The 21643-nt window shown below is 43.1% G+C and overlaps 3 protein-coding genes across 3 annotated transcripts in view; all 3 read right to left on the bottom strand.

The window, feature by feature from the left end:
• Nucleotides 1–21643, bottom strand: part of LOC123931367 (putative protein ZNF720) — an 867309-nt gene that overhangs the window by 101186 nt on the left and 744480 nt on the right. The window lies entirely within an intron of this gene.
• Nucleotides 2351–4480, bottom strand: LOC123930598 (zinc finger protein 883-like). Its single transcript, XM_045986802.1, has 2 exons — nucleotides 2544–4480; nucleotides 2351–2459 (listed from the first exon to the last, which is right to left on the bottom strand). Exons 1-2 carry the CDS (start codon nucleotides 4478–4480, stop codon nucleotides 2351–2353), a joined length of 2046 nt encoding a protein of 681 aa, XP_045842758.1.
• On the bottom strand, nucleotides 13368–17316 carry LOC123931369 (putative protein ZNF720). The gene is made up of 3 exons (XM_045988379.1): nucleotides 17302–17316; nucleotides 13972–14098; nucleotides 13368–13477 (listed from the first exon to the last, which is right to left on the bottom strand). The coding sequence occupies exons 1-3, from the start codon at nucleotides 17314–17316 to the stop codon at nucleotides 13368–13370; spliced, it is 252 nt and encodes an 83-aa protein (XP_045844335.1).

Genomic DNA, 21643 nt, shown 5'->3' with positions numbered 1-21643 from the left:
CAGGAAGTTCTTTAGCTTAATACATCCAGAAGTGTGTTCCCTGAACACCTATCTCATGGAATCTTACATTAGTGTTATAACCATAAGCACCATCTCCACTGAGATGTACTTCATATGTTGTATATCATAGAGTCCTCTTCCATGGAAAATTAGGTATGAATGGTCCCACTTAATGGAGCAGGACATCTAATATCTTTGATGTAGCAACAATCAGCCCCATGTTCTTACACACCCACGAGGAACAGAGGAATTTTCTGCAGTGGTTTCAGAGGAAATACTTTAATATTATTAGTCACAAATCTCATATAGGGTTAATGTAAAAATTTAAAATACTGAAATCCTTATATTTATATGAAAAAGTCCATCCACTAAAATCTGTTCAACAGACTACATTTTCCAAATATACATTTTCCAAGTGTTCAGGTCTGATTTCTCCTTATAATCAATATTTTCATGCAGAGTAATGTCTGAGTAGGGTGAAAAATGTATTCCATTGGCTTGATTTCTGTAACATTCTTTGATATCTGATGTTCAATTAAATGGTTTTCTAAACATTGCTAACTTTCAATTGACTTGCCTTAATGCACTCTCTGTTGTGTGTGCCAATGTATACTAAAATGAAGGCCTCTCCACATTCATGATGTTCCAAGGGCTTGAATCTACTATGCATTTTGATATATTGAGTCAGCACTGAATTCCAGTTGGCCACATTCTTTACATTTCACACTTTCACTCCTATATGAAAACAACGATGTGAAGAAATTTGGGAGTCCCACTGAGAGGTCAGACACTTTCTTAGTATTTGTACACTTACTCTCCTATTTAAAATCTCTCATATGGAGGGGCGCCTGGGTGGCTCAGGGGGTTGAAACCTCTGCCTTCGGCTCAGGTCATGATCCTAGGGTCCTGGGATCGAGCCCCACATCAGGCTCTCTGCTTTGCAGGGAGCCTGCCTCCCCTTCTCTCTCTGCCTGCCTCTCTGCCTACTTATGATCTCTGTCAAATAAAATCTTTAAAAAAAAATAAAATCTCTCACATGGAGTGTGGAGGGAGCAGTCCTTAGGCACTATTTCACGTGCATTACATCCATAATTTTCTCTGCAGGATGAATTCTGTGATGTGCAGTAAGGGTTGTGTGCCTGCTAGGTTTGGCCACATTATTTATCCGGTGTCTTTCCAGTATGAATTCTGTTTAGAAGGTGTGCATGCTGGACAAAGGCCTTGCCACACTGGTCGTATTTGTGAGGTTATTATCTAATATGCATTCTCTTGTAGGCATGAATCAGTTAGCACTCTTTAACCAATTCTGCTCAGATTCTTTTTTTCTCATTCATTCCTCAAGAGAGCACAAGTAGAGAGGAGGGTCAGGCAGGGGAAGAGGGAGAAGCACGCTGCCCACTGAGCAGGGAGCCCAATGCAGAGCTCAATCCCAGGAACCTGGGATCATGACTTGATTCTAAGGGAGCCACATATCCCCCTGAGCCACCCAGATGCCCCTGTTCTTACATTCCATACACTGGTAAGCCGCCTATCTAGTATGAATATTATTTTTAGTGAGGACTCAGTACCTGTAAAGGCCTAACATTTTTTTTTTAATATTTTATTTATTTGACAGAGAGAAATCACAACTAGGCAGAGAGGCAGGCAGAGAGAGGGAGAGGAGGAAGAAGGCTCCCCACGGAGCAGAGAGCCCGATGCGGGGCTCGATCCCAGGACCCTGAGATCATGACCTGAGCCGAAGGCAGAGGCTTTAACCCACTGAGCCACCCAGGTGCCCCCTAACATTCATTTTTTAATGATTTTATTTATTTGACAGATCACAAGTAGGCAGAGAGGCAGGCAGAGAGAGAGGGGGAAGCAGACTCCCTGCTGAGCAGAGAACCCAATGCGGGGCTGGATATCAAGACCCTGAGATCATGACCTGAGCCGAAGGCAGAGGCTTTACCCACTGAGCAACTCAGGTGCCCAGCCTAACAACATTCTTGACATTGTAAGGTTTCTCTCCAGGATGAACTCTCTGATGCTCAGTAAACCTTGACCTCTGGTTAAAGGCCTTGCCACATTCATGACAGTCGCCAGGTTTCTCTCCAGTATGAATTCTGTACTTTTGAGTAAGGTTGAGCTGTGGTTAAAGGTCTTGCCACAGTCTTGATATTGGTAAGATGTCTTTCCATTACGAATTCTCTGATGCTGACTAAGCCTTGAGCACCAGTTAGAGGCCTTGCCACATTTTTGGAATTTATAGGGTCACACTCTAGTATGAGTTCTGCTATGTCGACTGAGGTGTGAGTTCACCATAAAGGCCTTGCCACATTCCTGACATTGGTAAGGGTTCTCTCCACTATGAAATCTATGACGTCAAGAAAGGTGTTGACAGGCAGTTAAAGGCCTTGCCACATATTTGACATTGGTAAGGTTCCTCTCCAGTATGAGTTCTGTAATGTTCAATAACAACTGAGCTGTCCCTAAAGGGCTTGCCACATTCTTCACATTGGTAAGCTTATTCTCCACAATGAATTCTGTAATGCCGAGTAAAACCTGACCTCCAGGTAAAGGCCTTGCCGCATTCCTGACATTGGTAAGGTTTCTCTCCAGTATGAGTTCTGTGATGTTGAATAAGGTATGAACTCCATTTAAAGCTCTTGCCACATTCATGACATTGGTAAGGTTTCTCTACACTATGGATTATGTGATGTCGTGTAAGGGCTGAGCTGTAGGTAAAGGCCATGCCACATTCTTGACATTGGTAAGGTTTCTCTACACTATGAATTCTGTGATGTTTAGTAAGTTGTGAAGGGACAGCATAGGCCTTACCACATTCTTGACACTGGTAAGGTTTCTCTCCAGTATGAGATCTATGATGTTGAGTAAGGGATGACCTGTAATAAAAGGCCTTGCCACATTTAGGACATTGGTGAGGTTTCTCTCCAGTATGAATCCTGTGATGTTTAAAAAGGGATGACCTCCGGTTAAAGCTCTTGCCACATTCTTCACATTGGTAAGATTTTTCTCCACAATGAATTCTGTTATGCTCAGCAAGACCTGACCTCCAGTTAAAGGCCTTGCCACATTTTTGACATTGGTAAGGTTTCTCTGCATTATGAATATTGTGATGTTGATAAAGATGTGACCTCCACTTAAAGGCCTTGCCACATTCTTGACATTGGTAAGTTTTCTCTGCAGTATGAATTTTGTGATGCCGAGAAAGATTTGACCTCCAGGTAAAGGCCTTCCCACATTCCTGACATTGGTAAGGTTTCTTTCCAGTATGAATTCTATGATGTTGAGAAAGGTGTGAGAGGTGTTTAAAGACCTTGCCACATTTTTGACATTGGTAAGATTTATCTCCACTATGAATTCTCTGATGTTGAATAAGTTTTGAGCATGATGTAAAGGCTTTGGCACATTCATTACAGTTGTAATTTTTCCCTGCAATATGAATTTGGTGATGTCTATTAAGACTTGAGTGATCGCTAAAAGCTTTACCACATTCTTGGCATTTGCAGGGTTTCTCTCCAGAACAGATCTGTGAAAGTCCATTTATTGATGAACAGTCCTTAAGCCTTTGACCACCTTCTTCACATTTGTATACTTTTTCTCCAGTATGCATTTGCTGATGTTGAGATAGTGTTGAGTGGCAGTGAAAGGATTTACCACATTCCTTAAAAGTGTAAGTTTCCTTTCCACAAGGGATTATCTCATTGATGTTTAGGCTTGATGACTGACTAATCATCGTCCCTGGTTTATAACATCTGAATGGGCTTTTTCCCTCATGAATTCTCTGATGATCACCAACACTGGAGGACTGGTTACAAGCTTTCCCACATTCATTATATTTATGAGGACTGCCTCCCAAATGGTGACCATTATGTATACTGAGGTTAGAGCATGGATGAAAGCCTTCTCCACATTTATCACATTCATAATGGTTCTCTGCAAACCTGGTCCTGACACATCTGTGAACACTGGAGCCCTGGTTTAATATTTTCTCAGATTTAGTGCATTGAGCAATTCTGTCTCCAATGAAAAGCCTCTCATCATACTGTAGGGTCAACTCTTCAGTGAAGTCCCTCTCAAATGGATCCCACTGAGCACTTTGTTCATTTCTAAATCTCTGATTTAAGGTCCGGCCAATCCTATCTTCCAAATGGCTCAAATCATTATTTTCAGCATGGACTAAGTTACTTTCCAGATGTTCCAAATGGTCTGTCCAGAAATCACTAAGGTTGAATATCTGATTGGAGCCTGTGCTGACAGAGACCCACTGCTCTGCAGAAACAGTTGACTTTAAAAGGGAGGTCTTCCACAGCGGTTTATATCCTTTACCATATGGGGCAGTGAGAGTCTCCTTCAGGGCAGTTGCCTTGGTTTGGGTGTATCGTCCAGGATTTCTTTGACACAGCCCTTTGCTGTCCCCATCACTGTCCCAGTCTGCACATAAGTGTAATATCTCAAAAGCACTATCTTTGTATCTGCGCATTGACCCGTTCAGGAAAGATCCTTCTATGCTCTGCTGCATCAGGAAACTCGGGGTGTCATGTGAAGATAGACCTGAAAGATATGAAATAAAAGTTAAACCACTGCACTTACTACATTCAGAAGAATATACTGATGACTTCTAATGCAGAACCATCAAGTCAATCAGACAATGTCAGAACAATGGCTGACAATGAGTCATCAGGACCTCATTTCCACATGGATACATAACATGGTACACAACATATTGACCATATATCCTAATAGATAATTCTGTGATATGGTCACAGTGTAGCAGAAATCACTTTCCTGTATCTCTAACAATCACAAAAAGGATCATATAAGCTCCAACTTAGCAGAAGAATGGAGGATATGGAAAAAGAAAACTGAACTGAATCAAACAGAATACAGTAAAAGTATAACTGATTGTAGGAAGAAAATTATAAGAGGCAACAATATTTGAAGGGAATCACAAGATTTCGGGTGGGAGCCACAGAGAGAGGGAATCACATGCAAGCATCACACTGAATACACAGTTTTACTTGAGCCTGCATCCCAGCAACCTGTGATCAAGATCAAAGCAGAAATCAAGAGGCGGTACTTACCCAAGTGAGCCACCAAGCACCCAATTATTTAACTCTTATCTCTGTGGTAAAGTTCTCACTATTGTTTTCTCACTCCTTGAGTATGCTTATGATTGCAACCTTAATTTCTCCATCAAGCTCCTTACTGTTTCCATTGTATGTCTGCCCTTGGTCTTATCTGCTGGTTTTCTTTGGGATAAATTCTTTCATCTTGGCATTTGTCTAACTCTCTACTTTCCTCTGTCCATTACAAAAGTCAGTAATGTGTCCTGTTGTATCCTTCAGACTAGTGGTCTGCAGGGGCTCTCCTTGCCTGCTACGGGCAGTGTTTGTTCCCTGGCCTGAATGTGGCCAGTTTGAATTACATGAGCTCTGCTGTGCTTATGAAAGGAGACTTCACATCAACTCCACGAGGAATGCGTCCCTGCAGAACTCTCTGGTCAGGAGATGTGATGTGGGCAGGGGCTGACCTTGCTGAGCCTGAGTCAAGGCTCATTGAGAAGGGAAGTCCCCTCAGATCACAGGGGGTGAGGCCTGGTGCAAGCAAGGCAGAGAGCCAGTGTCTTCACTGAGTGGGGCTCAGTCTTTATGCTACAGGACAGGAGAGGGCTCCCATTTTTGGAAGCCACATGTCACTGAATGTTTCCTCTCAGGAATGTGCTCCTAGACTACAAATACTCTCCCCACTGTGCACCCCAGGTGTTCTTCAGATGTCTTTCCACACTCAGTGCCCCCAGGTTGTTTGCCAGCCTTCTCTCCAGGAGCATCTGAGTGCCCTCCTGGTTCTATCCCATCCAAACCTTCTGACCATTAAAACTCCAGGCTTTAAGATATGCTGGTTCCAAGAACTCATGAAATTCAGCCCTTGACCCTCTCCAAGCCAATGGCTTTGGGAAACCTCCTCAGGTATCTCCTGAGTGGTCCTCTGTCATGACACCTATTGCATAACTGGGGCTCCCTCCTCTCCACAATGCTATACTCCTCTCTCCTCCCTAAACCATGCCTCCACACTATCTGCCATCTTCCATGTGTCCTCTTTTCTCCTCTTACTTGGGGAGTTTCTCCTGTCACTATTCAGACCAATGCCTCGGCATTTAGGATGACCTGAAATTTACCTAGTGGTACTCATGACAGGACTCATGAGTCTAGAACCCTCCTGCACCACTGCCATTTCTCCTCTTGGGAATCCTTATTGTTTTAATCTTGTTAAAACTCATACAGATTTTATAAAGCTGGTACTCAAACCAACACAGAAAAATTAGTTTTGTTTCTACACAACAAAGAACTATTCACAAAACAGAGACATCATACATTGATGGCAAACCCCTGCCCCCCTCAAAAAATGCTTCCAGTTTAACATAATGGTAGAGATCAAACCAGAAACGATGAAAAGTACAATGTACTGTGCAGGAATCAAAGAATCTATAAGTAGGAAACCTAACTATATTCTTTCACTGGAGTAACTGAAACAATAAATCTTGAAGGGATCTACAGAAAATGCAATCTCTACCAAAACTCCAATGCCATTTTTGCACAAAGATCAAAATCCATCCTCTTTTTATGTGGACGTCAAGGGATAACCCATACCCAAAATAATCTGGGAAATAAAGAGCATATATCCTGATTTAAGGCATACAACAAGGCACAGTTAACAAACTAATCTCCTATAGACATAACATCAGGAGTAGAATAATGGAAGACTCTGGCTGAGCCAGATGGGCACGTCTCCAATGTTAATGTGTATGACAATGAACTGAAGATCCTGTTAAAATTCATACTCTGATTTAGATGTTTGGGTGGCGTCTGAGTTTCTACTTTTGACTAATGTCTCGTTATGCTTTTTTCATTGTGTCTTGCATTTGCGATAATGAGGTTTGACCCAGAAGTAATTATGCGATGTGAACTAAGTCAGAGATTCAAAGATAAATACCATTCATATTCACTTATGTATATAATCAAAACAGCAATGCAAATGAACAAACAAGAAACAGACCTATGAATATCTATTTTGCTTTGAATAAAGCCCACAGATAATCTCAATAAATATAAAATTTCCAAGGTGACACACATTTTATACTGTACCCCGTTGGTCTGTAACAATTTTCCAATACTGGCAGAAGACAGGAGGTTCCTAGGTCAAAGTCCAAGTGTCTTATGGCTCATGACACAGCAAACATCATAAAACATCTTCATCACATTGGCGCCTGGGTGGCTCAGTGGGTTAAAGCCTCTGTCTTCAGCTCGGGTCATGATCCCAGGGTCCTCATCAGACCCCACATCGGGCTCTCTGCTCAGCAGGAAGAGCGGCTTCCTCCTCTCTCTCTGCCTGCCTCTCTGCCTACTTGTGATCTCTCTCTTCAAATAAATAAATAAAATCTTAAAAAAAGAAAAAAAAAAAACCTCTTCTTCACAGTAACTCCACTGGCCAGCTGCCCACCCCCAACTGGTATTGGGAGATGCTGCACATGCGATGGGTTTGTGTTGGAGGATCTGAGCATAGGAAACCCTAGTATCTTCAAGGAACATCTAGCGTATATGCCCGATCTTTGGCCATGAAAAGAGACATCTGTTTTCCAATACAATAAACTCATCTGTCCGCTACCCATGATCAAGATGCTATCACTATACTATCGAATATGAGTGGAATGACAATTATAACTAAAACATCAATCAAGGAAACACCTGTGCAGATCATGAGGTCACCACATGACTTCAAGGAATAGTGATAATCTATATAAGGCACATGTGGGATTCGGTGCAGATATCCACAACAGTAACCAGTACATTTTCCTTCATGATCTTTTGCTGCTCATCTGGGAGTGATATACAGTTACACACAGGGTAGATCACAAAGTCAATGTACCTGGAAGGTTTGACTTTAAGATTTTCCAACCATCGGCCATAGGGCCAATGGCAAAGCTCTGGAAGATACCCAAGATGCACATGGTACCACCAAAGACACATCCCTGGCCACTCTGCAAACCTAAAAATGAAGTGTGCATCCAACATCATAGCAGAAATCTTTCATCCAAAAGCTGTCAGTGTGGGTGGGACTCCATTACAGAAAATGGCCAATGAGTCGCCTATGCTCCCCTGTTTGGCAATAAAAGCTGTAGAACTTATCCTATCTCCAGTGAAGTAAAGAGAGACAATGGTACATCTATCAGGTTACCACGATTGCAGGGACAGCCTGCAAGACAAAGATTATGGCATTTGCCCAGCTCCTAGAGGCATGTCTGCTGTGGGAATAGAGGAATAATCATTCATGTGAGCATAGAGGCCCATGGAAGTTCTATGACACCACAACTGACATTGGGTGTGTGGTCCTGGGAAACTGCTAAACACCACTAGAGGAGGAAGACAGAGAGAAATATCAATAGAGAAGTCAGCATCTAAGATCTTGGCCCTGTGAATCCATATCAAGACATGACTTGTGTAGGGAAGCCTGGGTGGCTCAGTCAGTTAAGCTTCTGCCTAAAAACTGGATCCTGATGCAGGGTCCTGGGATAGAGCCCTGCCTGGGACTCTCTGCTCAGTGGGGAGTCTACTTGTCACTCTGCCTCTGGCCCTCCCCTGACATTGTGTTCATTCTCTCTCTCTCACTAATAAGTAAATAAAGTCTGTAGAAAAAATGATCTATGTAAGGAAATGAGAAGAAAACACAGTTCAGGTACACCTTGGTGACTCAGTAGGTTAAAGCCTCTGTCTTCAGCTCAGCTCATGATCTCAGGGTCCTGGGATCAAGCCCTGCACTGGGCTCTCTCCTCACCAGGGAGACTGCTTACCCTACGCCCTCTGCCTGCCTCTCTGCCTATATGTGATCTCTGTCAAATAAATAAATAAAATCTTAAAAAAAAAAAAGAAAACATGATTCACCTTTTTCAGAGGACATTTCAATTTGTTAGCATGTAGGAGAAAAAAATTAGGAAACCTCAGACACTAAGGAAACCACAGAGAACATTAGTTTATAATACATTTCTGACTATTAAACATAAGGATTCGATCTCTCGGGTATGGTATAAGAAAAAATTGCTGAGAGAAAGAAAAAAACAAGAACAGTTGGCTACATTCAGATGACTGAGAATAAAACCACAATTCCACAGGATTCCAATGAAAATTGGCATCAGACAGATACTTCCAAGTTTCAAATGCACACAGGCTTTTCTTTATACAAGGTTCAATATTCACATTCAGAGAGGGCTCAGTATGAAACATGACTTGTGGGCTACATTTTATCATTAAAAATAGAATCCAAATATTCACTAGCATCTGACATGATCCTCTGCATACTGCATACACTCTGTCCCACGGTTACTGAATCTGCTCTTAATGTATTCAATGCTCTGGATTATGGGTTAGGGCTAATACTATTCTCCTTGTACTGAAAGAAATGATTTATATTTTCATTTATCGATTTTGAAAGAAATGATGTAGATAAAGGAAGGTATAGTGAGCCTCTCACTATTGGCAGAGTCAGGGTTTGAATCTGGCTGCCTGACATAGGAACATGAAGCACACAAGACAAAGGAGAAAGAGGCTGTTCTAGAAGGTGACCCAGGTTTGGATTCTCTTTCCTCCTTGACACTCAATGGTTCTTGCAGCCATCCTCATACAGAACAGCTTCCACAAAGGGACACTTCAAAGTCAACATTCCAGCTGACACCACACATATATAGCCTTAGCGGTTTCCTGGTTGACTACTCAGAAGTAGACATAAAGATCATGCATCCAAGGAACAATACAGGAAAGGCCTAACGCACAGGAGTACACATTCACACCTGGAGACCCAGGACTATACACCTGAGTATCTCATTACATTACCCACAAGCTACTACCTTCCCTGAAGAACCTAACTATGTATGTGTCCCCAGATACAGGTTCTCAAGGTCTAGTCCCTAGACAGTCACCTGAGACTAGGTAAGAAAGAAAAGGTGGGGGGCTATACCACAGAGCTACTGACATGGTAGCACAACGTTAGCCATAGGGATCCAAGACTTGTAAGTGCTCCCAGTTATTCAGACCCAGGCCACTCTGCACAACTTCTGCAGGAAATAAGTCAAAGGTCAATCTGAGTTATCCCCACAGAAGTCCCTCTCAGGGGTGACTGAGGTTCTCAGGGGTGACTGAGGGGCTCAGTGGGTTAAGCCTCTCCCTTCAGTTCAGGTCATGCTCTCAGGGTCCTGGGATCTGGCCCCACATGAGTCTCTCTGCTCAGCGGGGTGCCTGCTTCCTCCTCCCTCTCTCTTTCTCTGCCTCCCTCTCTGCCAACTTGTGATCTCTGTCTGTCAAATAAATAAGTAAATAAAATCTTAAAAAAAAAAAAGAAGTCCCTCTCAGAAACCCTCTGTGCTTGTGGTCATTTTAGTGTTGGGACACACACACAGACACACACACACACACAAGATTCCTTTTCCTTCTTAAGATATAGGTACACACACATATGTATGTACACATGCTTCTTCCTAGTTACTTCTCTGGCTCCAAAATCTGTCTTTAGCTTAATATGACACATTGCATTCTGTGCAGATCAAAACCCTAAAACTCTGCTTGTGTTCTCTATGCTCACAGAACAACTGGAGAAACATATAAGGTGAAATTTTACTGAGAGTCCCTGAGAATTCTCTGACTAGGCCATATCATTATATTTGTAGTGACTTTGTTCAATTAGCACTTGTTAGGTAGAAACCCTGGGCATTAGATGGTGAGTCATGGTTCAGTACAACAAAAAGAAACTAACATTTACAAAAACCATTCAGGACAATCCTTATCAAAATCTTAGCAATAAAAAAGAAATTTATACATACTGAAATAAAGAAATACACTCAAAACCATTCTGTGAGGTCAGCAGTACCCTGATACCAAAACAGTATAATCAAAAGATAAAAGGCTGGTTTATCTGATGAAACTTCTGCTACTCTGCCTTTCTTTGGACACCCATCTACATGTACAAAATCGAGTCAAAAGAAAAAATGAATTACACTGAAATTAATCGTCCCTCTCTAGAGATCCATCTGCCCCTGAATCCTTTCAGGTCTACTAACAAATACAGTTAACCACTGAATAACGTGCTGTTCATCAGTAATGGTCCACGTACACAGACAAGTTTATCTTGATAAATCCAGTGCGCTACAGTAAATGTCTGTGCACTATGATGGCCTTAATATTTTATTTCCTCAAATTACTTCCTTATAAAACTATGGTATATACAGCAGACCACATACAAAGAATGGGATGACTGATGACATGATGTAATTAACCATCACACACCACAGATGAAGAGACTTCTGAAACAGCATGGCAAATACACTTCACCTTGTGTAAGAGCTCCTAGAAGAGCAGTAGTGGGATTCCCAGCAGTCCCAACAAGAATGAGCTGGCATAATGCACTCAGCTAGTGAAAGATAAAAAAAAAAAAAAAAAAAAAAAAAAAAACCCAAGAATACTTTACTGAGCAAAATTCTTTTCCACAGATGTAGAAATGAAGACATTCCCAGGTAAAGACTCCTCTATGTTTACCAGTAGATGTGTCCAGAAGAACCATTAAAGGAGTGTTCTCTACATGAAATAAAAGGATTCTACCCAGAACCTGCAACCACACAAGAATACAAAGCTCTCCGCTGAGCATAAATATGTAGAAAATTACACAAACCTGCAATGTTGTAATGAGATACCAGTCACGTTTATTTCTGCTATAGAGCTTTGTTCTTTTAAAAAAAAAAGTGTTAAAATCACAAACGTAGGTCATAAAGTACACAACATAAAAGAATTTGTAGTATCAAATTTGGGGGCAAGTGCAGGGGTAGAGACAGGAAGAAAAATTCTCTATGTAATTGACACTGAGTTTTAAACTGTTTTACAACAATGTTGCTTTAAGGAATATCTAAGGTAACCACAAGGAAAATACTCCCAGAAGATACAAAAGTCAATGAGAAAGGTACCAACACATATCAATCATATTAATCTTACAATGACAGATAAAATATATCTTTCATATTTCATACCAAAACATGATACAGAAGTGTCAAAAGTTTGAAAATTACTTTGAATTCAAGAAAGTCTTTCTCTCATGCAGAGAGAATAAAAATTCACCCACAAATACATGGTGAAATGAATTCTATGTGGATGACAACTCAACCTAGACATGGTACAACATGTAACACTATAATCCATTCTATAAGACATTCTATAAGACAGAGGAAACAAACAACATACCCATTTCCCAGTACATAAACACCATGAAGTTGAAAAATATGCTGAGACACTGTATATGAAATTAATATTTTGGATTAAATTCTGATACATTCTGAGGAAAGGAGAAAAAAGCTCATGATTAATTTCCCAGAAATAACATCTCATTACTGAAAAAAAGAATTTTCCAAACATGTGGATTCAAGGTACCTGTGGGGCTGAATTAGTTAAGCAGCTTCCTTCAGTTCAGGTCATGAGCTCAGGGTCCTGGATCCAGGGTTCCCTGCTCAGCAAGGTGTTTGCTTCTCCCTCTCCTTTTGCCCTTTCCCTACTCATTTTTTCTCTCTCCCTGTCTCTCAAACAAATAAAATTTTTAAATAAAATATATGGGAATCTTACTAATTGTCTAACTCACTACTTAAAAAGCACATGTGCGTGTTATATCGGGACATTTGATGTACAAAATATAGAGCTCATCACATACAGAACTAATCAGAAAGTGAACACACATGTGACAAAGTCACAAGAAGTTCACAGACAGAATCATGATGCAATTATTAAAAAAATGAGATAATAAATGAAACTTTATTAAAGGCTACAAGTCCAAGTTCTAAATGTGCTAGTTCACCAATAGGATTTTTTATGTAGGCATTCTAGGAAACAAAGAGAGACATTGAGAATAGAACTCAAAGAGTGGAAATTTCTACATGTGAAAAAGAAAAAAGAACACTTGAAGGGAAATAAAGCGGTATATTTTCTCATTTTAGAGCAGTGCTTTGTTATCTAATGAAGTTAGTAAATCTCAGTTTTAAGACTAGTAATAAAGCCTCCATAACCTTAGAAAGCCAAGGCAGAGAACATTAGAAATCTGTCTCCAGTGTTCTGGAAATTTCTGCACCAAACCCCACTGTGCATACATCTACCCTGACCTACTTGTCTCATGATGAAATCCAGAATTTACAAAGACTTTAGCCTAGTTGGAGAGCAGATGTCCCTCTGGGAGAGAGAGAGGCATAAAACTGGGCATGTGTCCAACTGACATTCCTTCAAGGAGAGCTACTCGAACCATAGCTTAAGGTCGACCTTAAGACTTGGACGTCCCCTCTGTCACTGCCTCACTCATTCCCACCTACCTGGATGGAAGCCTTTGGTCTCCTTTCTCTTCACATGCCAGAGCTGCTTCTCTTGCTCCAAAAACATGATCAGGTCTGGCTTTGACACAGTGAGACCTGTTTATGAGGAAAAAGAAAAAGGACTACTGCTGCCAATTCGAACTTTCCATGAGTCTTTTGTTCAGTAGAGAAGAGATGATTTTGGACATTCCAGAAAATGGTTTCCCAAAAACTGTTGCCTAACAGTCCATTTAGAACACACAGGAGGCATTTCCAATGTTCCCATCCTAACCTCCACTTCCAAGTAGCAGACATGATAATAAGAAGGGGAAATTTCAGTCTCAGATGTGAGCAGCACCTTTCTATGCCAATAAAGGTTGAGAACTGCCACACATTTACACAAGCCATCATGTTACCTTGAGGAAGGAGAAGGTGAGGCTGAAAAGGAATCATGAACATTTTTCTCTCAATCTACAAACATCTACGTTTTTCCCTTTCTGCCTGGATCTGAATTCCACTCATTCAAAGATAAATCTCCCAAGAGGCAGTCTTCACAGGAAGGAACAAAACCCTGGGTGGGGTTTTAGAAATCTGGAAGGAGTCTTCCTCACCCAAGAAGAGCAGGTGTCCATAGTTCTCTAACATCACGTCCCTGTACAGTTGCCGCTGAGTGTGGGTCAGGCGTCCCCACTCCTCCTCAGAGAATTCAATGGCCACATCCCTAAAGGTCAGCAGTCCCTGCAATAAATACCACAGTCACCAAGTGGCCACTGAAACAGTTCACGATGTTTCCTAAGATGAAAATGGGAGCTAATATCACCAGTTAGAACCAGATCTGACCTTTCCTTCTCCCTGACATGGGTGTGGAGTTAAAGAAAAACCTATGGGGAAGAGGGCTGCCCGGTTGAGAATTGTCACTCCTTTCACTCCCAGAAGTCAACTCTATCCACTACACAGAGGTGACAGCCCTCCTTGTCCAGTGCAAGGTGTTGGGATGTGGGAGAGGAGCCAATGGTCAAGAAATTCTAGACATGTTTCTGATGTGAAATATTGGGGTCCTGAAGTGAATGATGAAGGAATGGTTGAAATACCCGTGATACAAACACTCTGGTCCTAAAGCAAGGGGAGAGGAAAGTTGTGAGCAGTGACTGGTTCTATGCTTTCAGGTGGGGAGGGGGTGAGGGATAGCAGGAGGCTCTAAGGAATTTGGAAACAAGTTTCCAGGACCCACAGGGCCTCCCAGCTGGTGTTCTGATGAGGCCACTCACTCTTTAGTAACACTTTAGTCAGGAGACCCTCCAGGTATCTATCAGTGGGCCACAAGCTTGAAGGATGGTGGCCAAGCTACATTTGGGGAATAGAGTTCAAGAAGTTTCCAAAGCAATTTTCATCTGTTAAAGAGGAATTACAGGATCCTGGAGGACTATTGTTAGGCTAAGGCTGCTTTTTGCATCCAACAAAACATTAACCTTCAGGCAGCAGTGAGTTCCCTGAGGAATGTCCTATTCTGCCTTTCTCAGGTATTTATCAACAGACTGGAAGTTGAAGGACATTTAATTTTATCCACACCTCTTTGGCTTTGTTCTCCTCTGCAGAAACTACAAGAAAAGGGGCACCCAGATAGTTCAGTGGGTTAAGGGTCTGCCTTGAGCTCAGGTCATGATCCCACACTCCTGATACGGAGCCCTGAGTTGAGCTGCCCACCCGGTGTGGAATTTGCTTCTCCTTCTTTCCCTTTCCTCACTCTCAAGCACTCTCTCAACTGAGAAAATGTTTAAAAGAAGGAAAGAAGGAAGGAAGGAAGCAAAGAGAAAGAACTAGCCTACAAACAAGAGAAACACAGAAGAAAGACATTTACACCTGAAATGCGACAGTTCCTGCATATTCCTCAGTATCCCATGCTCCTTACAAATGACAGGAGGGAAAATAGGAACATTACAGGGGAGGATTTGGCTAACAGCACCAAGCCAATAAAAGTTCCCAGCAGCTGAATGGAAACAAATTGCTTTCAGCGCCTAATGCACATCAAAGGACACATCATCACTGCTGTTTTCCTGAGGACTGAAAGCAGGAATTCAGAATGTAAATCTAATTATGCAAATACAGTGGATATACCTACACCAATCAAACACTTTCCTTCTGTAGGGATGGCTTTTAGGCAAGAAGCCTTGAGGAAAGGAGTGCAGGAAGGGCCCCAGTGTCCCCTTGGCTGAGTCCAGACAGGGCCATCAGGGGATGCACCTCAAAATTACCAAGACCCTAAGGAACCAATAGTCTTCTGACAACCAGGCACAGTGAGCAGAAAGGAGCAAGTTCCTGGTTCCCCCAAATTCCTCACCTTCCTTCCCCCTTTAGACCCCCCCACCCCCTTGCAGACAAGCTCTCTTTTGCCCTCCTGCCTGCTGATCTCTTAGGTCTTCAGTAAACTTCCACTGCCTTTGTCCTGCCTCAGGGGAATTCCGGCAGCACTGCTGGATGGGCTGCAGCCAATCATGGACCCACATCTGGGGCCCCAAGCCAGTGACAGAGACACTACACTGAGACAGCACAGTGTCCCTGTGCTAGTAACACCTAGTTTATGACTTTCTTTTCTTTTAATTTTTAAGATTTATTTTTATTTTCATCTTCTTTAAAGATTCTAATTATAGGGGCAACTGGGTGGCTCAGTCAGTGGACCTCAGCCTGCTGCTCAGGCTAAGACACAAGGTCCTGGGAACACCTCCTACATTGCTGGGGGTGGGAGGGTATCCTTGCTCAGTGGGCAGCCTTCTCCCTCTGCCCATAGCATACCCTACTTGTGCTCTCACTGTTTTTCTTACAAATAAATAAAATTTTTTTACAAAGACTGGATTTGTTTCAAAGGGAGCAAGTGAGAGACCACAAGCAGGCAGAACAGGAGAGGAAGAGGGAGAAGCAGGATCCCTGCCCACCTGGGAGCATGATGTGGGGCTGGACCCCAGGACCCTGAGATCAGACCTGAGCTGGAGGCAGAGGCTTAACCCACTGAGCCACCTACGTGCCACAATAAATAAAATTTGGAAAAAAAATTATTGTTTTTATTTCAAACAGAGCGAGAGACACATGACAAACAGGCAGAACAGGAGAGGAAGAGGGAGAAGTGGGATCCCTGCCCACCTGGGAGCCCGATGTGGGGCTGGACTTCAGGTCCCCGGGATCAAGACCTGAGCTGGAGGCAGAAAGCAGACACTTAACCAACTGAACCACCCTCGGACCCAAGATTGATTTATACTTTAGAGGAGATGGAGGGAAAATGAGAATGGCTAGCGGACTCCCCTCTGGGCACAGAGCCAGAAGCGGGGATGTCAGTCCAGGATCCCGAGATCCTGAGCTGAGCTCACCAACAGTCCAAGCTTAGTCAACGAAGACCTCCAGGTGCCCTCCTCTAGTGGACTTTAAGTAGAATATCTCTTTCACGTGCTAAAGATGAAGACACACACACCCCCTTTCTTAGAATGAGAAGTTTCCAAGTTTTTCTGGACTCATACCCACCGAGCTTCTGTCCGCATTTACTTCCCGGCTGCACGAAGCTGATCGAGAATCCAGAAAGCCCGCATGAGAAATGATTTCCCTCCCTGATATCCCAGGACCAGACCTCATCAGCCACAGGAATCTCGGGACTCGAAACCTTCCCCTTCGGATCTGCCACCAACGGAATATTGTCACTCCTCGCGGGACTTTAATTCAAAGTGACAATGGCTGATGCCCTATCGAAGCCAGATGGGGGACACAGGACAGAAAGCTCTGAGATGGAGAAGCATTCTAAAGACCTAACCATGAGTATCCCTTCTGACCAGATCTGAAAAACAGGTTAACGCAGACACGAGAAGCACCGGAACTCGAGTCATCCATGTCTGCAGCTTCTAAAGGAGAGGGTCTGCGGAGAAACAGAGGACACGGCTCCGCGGGGACACCAGGCTCACCTGAGAACCGGCCATATCTGCCTTCGCCTCCACCTCTAGATTTCGTCCTCACGAGGGATCTGGGGGGAAATCACAGCTGCATCAGGAGAAAATGCCCTTAAATCCAGCAACAGAGCTCCTTCTCCCCACACCGCTCACCCGCAGACAGGACTCAGAGATGCAAAAAGGCCAAACTTCCCAGTCCTTTGTGTCCGGAGCAGCTCAAAAACTTTGAGCTCCCATGAGGACACCAATCCCTGCACTTTTCTTAGCTGCTTTGTGGGGAGGGAGGGGTCGCCTGCCACCGCCACTCACAACTTCAGCGTAGGCATCGGAACCGGGGGGTGCAAGGACCTGACCCTCCAGACTCATGGAGCAGAGACCCTGTCACGTCTCCAGGACCAAAGCTGCAAATCCACTCTCAGAAAACCACTGAAAGCCCTCAGGCTCCCCACTGGCCTCGCTGAGAATCTCCTGGAGCCCTTAATTAATACAACAGTGTTGTTTTCGCCCAAACCAACTGACAGAATCTGAGGGGGAGGCCCGCACAGAAGATCCTTTCTGAAACTCCACAGGTGAACCTTTCTGAAACTCCACAGGTGACCCTGCTGGGAAGGACCTGGGGAGGGGACCAGGTCAAGAAGAGGAACCAAGGCTGGGGCTGGGAGCAGAGTTCGAGCCCTGCTTCTCCACCATCAGTGGACTGGAGACTAGTTCCTTCTCTCTCTGCTCTCATCAGTTTCTGGAGACAGGTTCCTTCTCTCTCTGCTACACAGAGGGAGACCCCTGACAGATGAAACTTTCCCATATGAATGCAAATGTCTCTTTCAAAGTAAACACAGGATTTCAGAGCTCTTTCTTTATCTGCCTTTGATTAAAAATAACCAGCCAAAAATAATGCTCAGGCCAAGAGACATATTTTCGGGTGACAAAATATTCCCCTTCTGTTGGTAGGTGTTTCTGTTCATAAGGACCTGCCACACAGTCTTCCACACTGCATGTTCTTTTTGCCCTCCCATCAGTGATTTGGGAATTCTAACCCTCAGCATTCCCAGGAAAATTGGGTGTTGTCCTTTTACTTTATTTTAGCCATTCCAGAAAACACTGAGTGGTTTCTCACTGTGAAGTATGCAGTGTTCTTACAACAGCTGTCTTGGTGACTGAAATGAAAACCACTTGCAAGGCATCAGGTTGAACAAAGATAAAAGCAATTAATGCTTCAGTGAGACTCCTTTTCCAAATAATTAACCTTTCTCTTCTGCACAGACCTCTTCTCCTCACTTCTCATTCCTTTCTTTCAGGAACCTGGTTCTTAGAATATAAGTGAGGTTCGGTGGGGTGAGGTTGGGAGGCGATGTCCAAGAAAGAATTCCTCAGACATTTTTGCTGCAAAATGGTGGTTTATTGAGGCACAGAGACTGGACCTTGGGCAGAAGGAGCTGCTGCCCAAGGGCTGTGAGGAGTGGTTCATTATATACTTGCCAGTTGGGAATGGGACAGGGATGGTGTAAGTCTCTAAGGAATTTTGGATGCAAGGTTTCCAGGACCTTGAGGAGCTAGGTATTATTGGGGAAAAGGTTATTCATTACTGGTAATGAAACATTTGTCGTGAGACCCTTTAGATGTATGTCAGTGGGCTGTATGCTAGGGAATGATTGTCAACACGTATCTTGGAGCATTTAGAGATAAAGATTACAAGGAATAGTTACAGTAGACTTCCAGGATCCTGGTTGGGGGTAGGGGTCTGTGGGCCTAGGATTGCCCTTTGCCCTTAGCAAAGCCTGAGGGGGAGGTTGTTGAGTCCCTAGAGGAGAGTCACTCTGCCTGTATCAATGGCTTGTCTGTGGGTAAGGAAATTCACTAATTATTCTTCTCCCTCTGCTTCCCACATCAGTGAGACTCCATTTTCATATAAGTAACCTTTCTCTTCTCCACAAACCTCTTTGCCTCACTTCTCAGCCCTTTGATTCAGAAACTTGGTTCCATCCCAACAAGATGATGAACAGGTCTGGCAGCACAGACACAATTCCTCTGGAAATCAGACATAATCCCATATTTCCCTACAGTCCCCAAGCCCTTTTTCCAGGTGGGCAGCAGGTTTGAAGGCCCGACCTGCTGAGGCCTCCTTGGCTGGCAAAGCAATGACGCTCCGGCTGCCCTTGATCCCCAGCTCTGTCTGTAGGTTCTGTTCTGGGTGTGAAGCGTGGAGGTCAGTTCAAACAACACAATGTGAGGAGAGGAAAATTTGTTTTTCCTGCGTTGTTCTCAATTCTTTGGCTGGTCTAAGACTTAAAATGATGTAAGACATTTCAGTAGAGAAAACAATGAAGTTCTTATTATGGGAACAAGAAAGACATGAGACTCAAAGACAGGTGATTGAAGCTTCTGTGTCAGGATGACTTAAGAAGGAGGAGGTAGGATTTCAAAATTCCAAAGAGGGGATTATATTCAGAGGGGACAAGAAAGATGAAATATTTATCAAACAATGGTTTGTCCCCCAGGTAGGCAACTCTTCTTCTTTTTTTTTTTAATTGCAATTTTATTTTTTTCCCCAATGTTCCAACATTGTTTATGCACACACCCAGTGCTCCATGCAATACATCCCCTCCTTAATACCCACCAGCAGGCTCACCCAACCCCGCACCCCAACCCCCTCCATAACCCTCAGTTTCTTTCTCAAAGTCAATAGTCTGTCATGCTTCATCTCCCCCTCTGATTTCCCCCAACTCACTTCTCCTCTCCTTCTCCTAATGTCCTCCATGTTATACCTTATGCTCCACAAGTAAGTGAAACCATATGATAATTGACTTTCTCTGCTTGACTTATTTCACTCAGCATAATCTCCTCTAGTCCCATCCACGTTGATACAAAAGTTGGGTATTCATCCTTCCTGATGAAGACATAATATTCCATTGTATATATGGGCCAGAGCTTCTTTATTCTTTCAGGTGTTGAAGGTCATCTTGGCTCTTTGCACATTTGGTGACTGTGGCCATGGCTGCTATGAACATTGGGGTACAGAAGGTCCTTCTTTTCACTACATCTGTATCTTTGGGATAAATACCCAGGAATGCAGTTGCAGGGTCATAGGGTAGCTCTATTTTTATTTTCGAAAGAAATCTCCACACTGTTTTTCACAGTGGTTGCACCAACATACATTCCCACCAACAGTGTTAGAGGGTCCCCCTTTCTCCACATCCTCTCCAACACTTCTTTCCTGTCTTTTAAATTTTGACCATTCTAACTGGTGTAAGGTGGGATCTCAATGTGGTTTTGATTTGAATCTCCCTGGTGGCTAATGATGTTGAACATTTTTTCATGTGTCTGTTATAGGTAGGCAATTGTTTGTGATATAAACTGTTATTCTCTGGTATCCATGTAGGAAAGAACGTTATGGTTTGATACCCATAGCAAGGAAAGAATTCTTGAGATATCTAGGGTGCAAAAGGTGATTTTGTGAAAGCATGGGGACAGGACCCAGGGGAAGAAAAATCATACTCTGTCATGAGGCATGGCCCATTATGTATTTTCAAGTTGGAGGGGGTTTGGGATATCACAAGTATCTAAGGAATATATGAAGCAAGGTATCCCAGACCTTGAGGGGGCTATCGGTTCTTGGGAAAAGGTCATTTATTACCAACCAATAATCCTTTGTCTTGGGACCCTTCTGATGTTTATCCATGGACCATCTGCTTGGAGGATGTTTACCAATAGGTAGCTAGGGGGTTTGAGAGAAAAGGGAAGTTTCCAAAGGAAATGTTTTATGTTAAAGTAGACTTACAGGATGCTGCTGGGAGTTGAGGAGTTCAGGTCAGGATTGTCTTTTCCCCTTAGCAACCTATTAACATCATGGCATTTGAGTCCTTGGAGGAATGTCACTCTACCTGTTTCCAAAGTATGTCAATGACCTGTAAGTATAAGGATATTAGTATTTTTTCTTCTGCCTTTGTTTCCCACATCATGATCATCTCTCTTCCTAATAAAGGTCCTCCATCTAATTGATTCTTGAATACACACACACACACACACACACACACACACACACACACACACAACTCAGCATCATAGCAGAAGGCAATAATGCGATTTGTATCACAGGACAAACCTTGAAGACAGGTTTCTAACTTTTTAAAAAGATTTTACTTATTTATTTATTTGACAGACAGAGATCAGAAATCAGCAGAGAGGCAGGCAGGGAGAGGAAAGGAATCAGGCTCCCCACTGGGCAGAGAGCCTGATGCAGAGCTGGATCCCAGGCATCTGTCATTTCCTGACTTGTTATTTTGGCCATTCTGACTGGTGTGAAGTGATATCTCATTATTTTGATTTGTATTTCCCTGATGCCAAGTGATGTGGAGCACTT

Source organism: Meles meles, chromosome 19 (assembly GCF_922984935.1).
Source record: "Meles meles chromosome 19, mMelMel3.1 paternal haplotype, whole genome shotgun sequence".
Classification (NCBI taxonomy): domain Eukaryota; kingdom Metazoa; phylum Chordata; class Mammalia; order Carnivora; family Mustelidae; genus Meles; species Meles meles.
This window is presented reverse-complemented; position numbering and strand designations above follow the sequence as displayed.

Excerpts from the sequence above, each read along its gene's own strand:
- LOC123931369 (XM_045988379.1), bottom strand. Across the intron at positions 13,478-13,971 it reads TGGACACCTGCTCTTCTTGG|GTCTCACTGTGTCAAAGCCA; the intron begins GTGAGGAAGACT and ends CCTCATAAACAG.
- LOC123930598 (XM_045986802.1), bottom strand. The coding sequence starts at position 4,480 with ATGCGCAGATACAAAGATAGTGCTTTTGAGATATTACACTTATGTGCA. Across the intron at positions 2,460-2,543 it reads GGCAAGGCCTTTACCTGGAG|CTCAGTTGTTATTGAACATT; the intron begins GTCAGGTTTTAC and ends CTTTAGGGACAG.